The 7215-nt window shown below is 35.6% G+C and overlaps 1 protein-coding gene across 1 annotated transcript; it reads right to left on the bottom strand.

Moving 5' to 3' along the window:
- Positions 1-251: 251 nt before the first annotated feature.
- LOC112453801 (nuclear RNA export factor 1-like) lies at positions 252-6432 on the bottom strand. The gene is made up of 10 exons (XM_025014761.1): positions 6203-6432; positions 3591-3961; positions 3216-3302; positions 2803-3046; positions 2518-2711; positions 2315-2427; positions 1891-1927; positions 1580-1809; positions 1284-1452; positions 252-1168 (listed from the first exon to the last, which is right to left on the bottom strand). The coding sequence occupies exons 1-10, from the start codon at positions 6417-6419 to the stop codon at positions 725-727; spliced, it is 2106 nt and encodes a 701-aa protein (XP_024870529.1). The 5' UTR covers positions 6420-6432; the 3' UTR covers positions 252-724.
- Positions 6433-7215: the final 783 nt, after the last annotated feature.

Below are 7215 nucleotides of genomic sequence, written 5' to 3'. Positions count from 1 at the left end.
CATCATACATATTGCCCAAAAATTTATAAATACAACTTTAATGCATGTATTTATACGTGAGATTATACATAATATTTCTAACTTTATTGTAAACTTTCTCATAAACAATATTTTCAAGAAAAAATTATGGTCTATGAATAGTTCTTTTATAAAATAATCTTAAAATACTTTTCATTAATGCTGTCAAATAATATACTGTATGTATATATGTATATTATAGTATGTGTATATATATATATATATATATATATATATATATATATGTATATATATGAAATTTGTTAAAAATCACAATATAAAAAATAACTATGATCTTTCTTACATATTGAGATTATAATGAAATTGAAATTGTGATTTTTAACCATTTTCATGCGGGTGTACTATGTGTAATTTTGGAAGTTTAAATTTAAACAAGACGGAGCTTTAACATACATCTTTCTAAAGGAATTATATTAATGCGTATTAATATATTCCTTTTTCTAGCACTTTTCTTTCCTTACAGAAATTAATAATTGTCTTTTGTTGCCAGAGATACAAAATGGCAAATAAAAAATATCCTGATTCTATTCAAGTTTTCATACAAAATACAAATATACATGAAACAAATGAAACAATATAAACGGAATAAAACGGAATGAAGATCAATGTTTTACAAGAAGTTGCTCTCTCAGACTTTTCTTACAAGTTATTATCACAGTGACAAGTTTTCTTACTCAATATGTGTTTACTTCGTAAACGCTTCTGACGGTACCTGTCCACGTTTGTAGAACTCTTGAAAGGCAGAGAGTGCATTATCGTAGTTCCATTGAGTTTCTTGTAAGCACTTCAAGCTCCATTCTAAATTCATATTTGTTTGCTGGCTTAACGTCAATGTCATCTGTTGTTTTATGTCATTACTAAGATCCGTTGGCACAGGCTTCGCTACTCCTACGGTTTCCAGCGCCGACGTTGTTGGCTGGGGTTGCTGATTGTTTAGCTGATTCAATTGCTGGTGTAGCTGCTTCAATTGCGCCTCAGGCGGTTGACTAATATGCAATTGCTCATTCCGAATACAATATCCCTCACCTTCCGGAACAATTATGAATGTCCGGTTGAAGTAGCGGATGGGTTCATCCTTGTTATCAAGTTCTTGGAAGTAGCCCGTTATCGTGATGAACATCATTGCTTGCTGCAGATAAGAAATAACTTATAAAAATAAATAAAATACGAGCGTTTTTATCTCTTATGTGAATAATAATACACAACAGTGTATTGATTACTCGTAGTAACAAATAGTTACTTACCGTAGCAAGAGAGACGTCCATCGTAAAGGTATTCAACAAATGCCTTGTTCGTGGCATTTCTGATACGAAAGAAACTACTGGCAATCTACCTTGTTTCAGTAACTTGTGCCTTCTGTTTGTGTCATTTATTCTGAACAAGTTACGATTTTCCATGAGATACCCATTTAATCTGTGACAAAAAGAATTTCAGTTCAATAATTTTCAATCGTACTCAATACTAAAAATTTTAAGAATATATCCGTAACACAATAAATTAAAGAGAAAACAAAATAGTGCAACATTGCACAAACACTCACTTGTTATTATGGGAAGTGGTTATCGTCATGCTAAAGCATGCATGTTCGTCGTATGCATCAAGTAGAGGTTGACGATTCTCACTATCAAATATCGTAAAATATTGTTGCAAAAATTGACTGGCAATGTCTTGTATTTTTGCATCACCGACGAACATTCTTTGCGATGGAAGTATTTTGGCAGCTTCGTCGACTACATCAAAGACAATGGGTCGTGGTAATTCTATTCCATCCTGTTGAGCAGCGTCATAAAAACTTGTGTTACATGAAAGAATGCAAAATTTTGAAAATGTAACAATATGCACAATACTCACCAAACGCAACAATTTTGGGAATCGTCTCCGAACATCGCTATAATTGAAAAAGAAAAGTCCACATGGACCAATGACAAATAACAAAAACATAAACTTTGTAATTAAGTAATCACAAGAAAAACAAATGCGAATTGTTTAACTAAAGTATTTGAAAATTAATCGCGTGATAATGTTTTGTTTGACAAAAACTTGTAATTTAATGACATATAACGACAAATGTTATTTGTATTCGATTTAATGGGGAATTAAACTAAGAAAAAAAATCCCAAAAATTGCCTATTTCTCAAAAACTTTGCAAGTACCCTCTTAAAGATGTCTAACTTAGAAAATAAATATAATTGCTGCCGAAATAGCACGAACAGATTAGCGAATTACTCTTGATATACCGTTTCTCAGTAAAAAAGAAGAAGATGTTGGATATTACCTAACATATTCATTTTGTCGAGTTCTATACTTGTTACAGACAGGATTTCCAATTAACTTCAGTTCGTCCAATTTTAGATCCTTAATGGCATCTAATTGGTGAATGTCTCTGATCTAGAATATGCAATTAACTCAGATCATTAAAATCGAACATTATGTCAATAATCATGTTATACATATTTTCTCATTCTCGGTTACACTTACTTTATTATCTCCAACATAAAGAATCTTCAATTTCGAGAACTTTTTGCTTAGCACGCCGAGTCTCTCGATATTCTGCAGCTTATTGCCCTCTAAATTCAATGCCTCTAAATTCGGTATGTGTTCACCCACAATGTCCATCACAGTCATGAACATAATAGGGTAGCATAACGCACAAAAGTAATCAGAGTAAAGGTCTGTAAGACAAACACAAGTAAACAAGACATCTTTAATTAATATTTAATTGTTGTCTTTAATATATTTGTGGGGTTATAATTTTCTTCTTACCAGGGTCCAGGTGAAACTTGGACAAATCCAAAGCATTTGTTTCTTGTACATATCTCTTAACCATTGCTTGCTTTAATCGTTCTTTCAATTTGTCATCAATCTCATAGATCGGAGAATCTGCTTTTGCCTTTACTTGCAGTTTGTACCCATCGCTCATCGTAATCTTACGATCGCAGTTTAACAATGCGTTGACCGTTTTATGATCATCCACAAAGAAACTAGCTTCTTTTCCCATTAACTTGTACTGTAAATGACAATTTTACCTTAGCCGTGAGGATTTATGGTTTCAAACTCTAATTTTTATTTATCGCACTATTTATATGTGTAGATCTGTTACTGTATAAGATTTAAATTATACTGATATCGTATTAAATAAAAACATTGTAAATGTGTTCGAAAAAAGAAATATTTACCATTATGGGAATAAACACTTCAGGAGCCATGTAATTCAAGAGGGTATTTATAATATAGTCTTTCTCATACTTATGAGCATATGGTATCTGTAAAATACAAATAGAAATTTATCCTAAATCTATATATATATATATACACACACACACGTCATTGATTATAAAGAGAAAATAAAAACAATTATTATATAAATTTAGTCCAAGTTATCCATTAGGACTGGTTAAAACCTAACCCGTTCACTAGTTATCGAGATCTCAAAATTCTTGGGTACTCAACTCGTCGCGTCGCGTAAAAGAGTTCACGGTCGGTCTCGCTTCGCGCGTACTTGGCGCGACACACTACCGTGTCTCTTGATATAATTACAGAAATATACTTACGGTAATTTTATACCAATTGGATTCCATTAGAAGAGGCCGCATTCTAGGACCCGCTTGACCTCCCTTGAAATTCGGCATGGGACTGTTCCTCCCACGAGAAATTTTTCGCCAAGCCCTGTCACCGCCCACTCTACCATCTCTCTGGTTGATTATCACCTGTCTTGTATTATTGTTCGAACTACCAGTCATTGGAATATCCTCGTCCAAACTCGTCAATGCCAATTTACGCATATCCCTTTGACCAGGCTTAAAGAACTCTTTAGGCCTGAAAGTACTCTTAAACGATACGCGATGCTGATGTTTGATGGGACCAATATGAGGAGGCCCATCATCCCTTCCTACATTATTCCTTCCTGTGCGATCATCATGACCTAAGAATAAAATAGTAATAAAGCAGTAAAATTACACGAAATAATTATTTTTTATCACGAAAAAGTTATTTTGATTGCGATCGATATATGTTCGTTTAAATATTCAGCGATTCTTGCGATTCCTCATAAAGATTGCACGATCCGAATAATTCACAATAATCGTGCAGATAAAACCCTGGGATAACACAGCCGTTAGGTTCCTGTAAAACGTCCTGGTGTGCAAAATCTTGGCAAGAAGTGTTGAAAAAATTAGACGCAACAAAATCGTGGTACAAAAGAACACAAATATCCTGAAAATTTCTCAATTGTGTTAGAGTGCATCTCGCGTCGCATGAGTGCCGTGTTATACGAGAGTTTTCGCAATTATCCGATCGTATTAGAACTGAATCGCGCCACGAAATATCGCGGTAAACTTTCCAGTGGGCGCGTGAAAGTTCGAAATGTAAAAGGGCGCATGGGATGTAAATTACACCCCACGTTTACGTTATATAAATATTAAATCAATTAACATTTTTTGTTAATTGTTCCCTCGCTGCCCACCTGGAATCGTTTTTTATCTCTTTTCTCTCTCACCACTTATAATTACTTATTTTATTACTCATTTTATATATTAAAAAAAAAATCGACATGTAAAAAACTTTTAATATATAAACATTTTTGTTGAAATCAAAAATAAAAAGTATAAATATTGCTATGAAAATAATTACTCGGACTCATTATCTTCGATAAAACAGAAAATATCGTCATTTTTAGGTGTGCGGTCAAAAAAGACCTTTTAAAACCCTTTTAAAACTCCACCTCCAGGTAGAGGGCCAAAAAGGTTTGAAAGGTCGTAAAAAAGGTCATATTTTCCAGGAATTTTTTGTAGGGAAACGAGCACTAGCATGCTCTTCTAGCCTTATTTTAAGAATATATTTTTATTTTAACAAAAATGCTCCTTTTTTCAAATGTTGTATCCTATTCACTAGGAATTCGCAAAAAAATACATATGAACGGTGTAAATGATTCTAGCTGTTCTGAGCTAGAATAAACATTATGTTTATTAGTTTTTTTCTTTTAATAAAATACTAATAACAAAATTTTGTGGGAATACTGTAATATTTTTAATAAGAAGACCGTCATTTTATCCAGAATGGAAATATCGGTTTAATTCTAGTTCAAACAATAGCTAATCTTTTCCTGAATAAGAAAATGTTTTATTTTTGCATTTCAGATACCTAGAACAGTTAAAATTATTTACACCGATAAAGCTAAAAGAACATGCAAAGTTTAACGTTACTCGCTTTTTTCGTTTCCCTATAAAAAATTCCTGAAAAATACTTTTTTTTACGACCTTTCAAAGTCAGAATATTCCAAATTCCTTAATATTATTCACTGTTGCATATATTTTAAAATACATTAACATGTTGACTGCCAAATACGAAATTAACTATTTGGCAATTTGTATGTGTTGCTATAACGCAGATTTACGCACAGCGCTGACCGGAGTTTTGAGGATGAGAAAGAAATATTTATTATTTTTCTATATTTTATATTTTAGGCTTTGAATACAAATTAGGTTTCAACATGCATAACTCGAATCGGCGTCGGAAATTCTTTTCTCAAATATGGCTTGGCAGTCAACGTGTTAACAGGTTAAAACGTATATATAATTTTTACGTTTTATCGACAATAATTGATTCTAAATAATTAAAATAAGTCCAGGATACTCATATTTTTACAAGCTGTTGCAAAATGCGCGACGGTGTAAAACACACGCGCCCACTGCAAGGTTAATATCGCGTTGTTACGAGACGTATCTCGATAGAAGAATCGCTTTCTCTCTCACTCGCGAGATACCCATTCGAAAATTAATTTAACACGATTTTCTTTCCCGAGCACTCAATTTTCTCTACGTCATTTCGCCGACTTTGTTGATCCGCGTTGTAAAAAAATTCGTGCATGTGCAAATCCACATGCGATCGTGCGAGCGCGAAAAATTACGCAGCTAAAAAATTTCTCCGCAAAACACCGCGGTGTCCATCTTGTTTTCTCGGCGTTCAACGCCAACGGCATCGCGCGTAAAAAAGATGGAGCAAACGAACGATGCTGGAGATTAGAACTTGGAGAACGCGGGTGAGATTATCGGCGACGCGATCGTCGAAGACGCGACGCGGACATCGCGCGGATATTCGCGACGGACGGTTATTCGCGCCCGGATCATGCACACATGCGGGCTATAGAGCGGGGGAAGGTACTCACCGAAGTAACCCTTGTCCTCGTTTCCTCCTCGGTTGTTGCGACCGCCCCATTTGTTCGATTTGTTCCTCGGCATCTTCCTCGGCGTGTCGAGAAGCTCACGCGACGAATCTGAACTGAACAAAAATGCACGGCGCAACTCGCTCAACTCTGCTCCCTTATCTAACCTCAACTTCCCAATTTGCCCTTCACTTAACGAACGACACGGAAAACACGTCATACACGAACCTTTGCCTCGGCACGAATGACGAGCTGACGAGAAGACCAGCGTTCGGCGCTCTCGAAGCGTTGCTTCGCGCGCATGCGCAGCGGCGATTGGCGAGGACGCCCAACCACACCAACTACGATGTTAACCGGTGATTGGCCGAACGGTTGGTACTTTCCACTTTCCACCAATCGACTGAATCGACACACGCGTCGTTTTTTCTCTTTCTCGGTAAATGCCGAGTGTTGTTTTGTCCCTGGTCTCATATGGTTTCGTCTTTGTTACTCGTTGCCGAAAAAGAAAGATGGAACGACGTTCTTGTGTCGTGTGTGAACTTGTGTGTTGTGTCGCTTCGTCGCTTGCCGCAAAACTCCCAATAAAGATAGAAGAAACTTTGTGTTCACAATAATGGCCTGGTTTACACCGATCTCTTGATACGCGTATCAAATAGTATATTTAAACTGATCAGCCAATAATCAAACTAATTTACTAGTTATTTACTATTTAATACGCGTATCAAGAGATCGATGTAAACTAGGCCAATATATTGGTCGCGTTCAGCAGACCAAACCGCTCAGTAGCAGTCGAACGTGATTGGCTCTTACTTTTAGAACCAACCAATCAAAGCAGAGTGTTGACAAGACGACACTCAACAGTTGTGTCTGCTGAACGCGGCCAATGTTCACATACGTATCTGTATCGGTTGTTAAATTAATCATATAATTTCCAATGTCTGTAAACGGTCGGTTAGAGATTAACAGAGTTGAAAATAGTTGTTGACCTGCACACCATTCTACTACGAGAAGGAACG

This window comes from Temnothorax curvispinosus, unplaced genomic scaffold (genome assembly GCF_003070985.1).
Source record: "Temnothorax curvispinosus isolate PA1 unplaced genomic scaffold, ASM307098v1 QBEX01004695.1, whole genome shotgun sequence".
Lineage (NCBI taxonomy): Eukaryota > Metazoa > Arthropoda > Insecta > Hymenoptera > Formicidae > Temnothorax > Temnothorax curvispinosus.
This window is presented reverse-complemented; position numbering and strand designations above follow the sequence as displayed.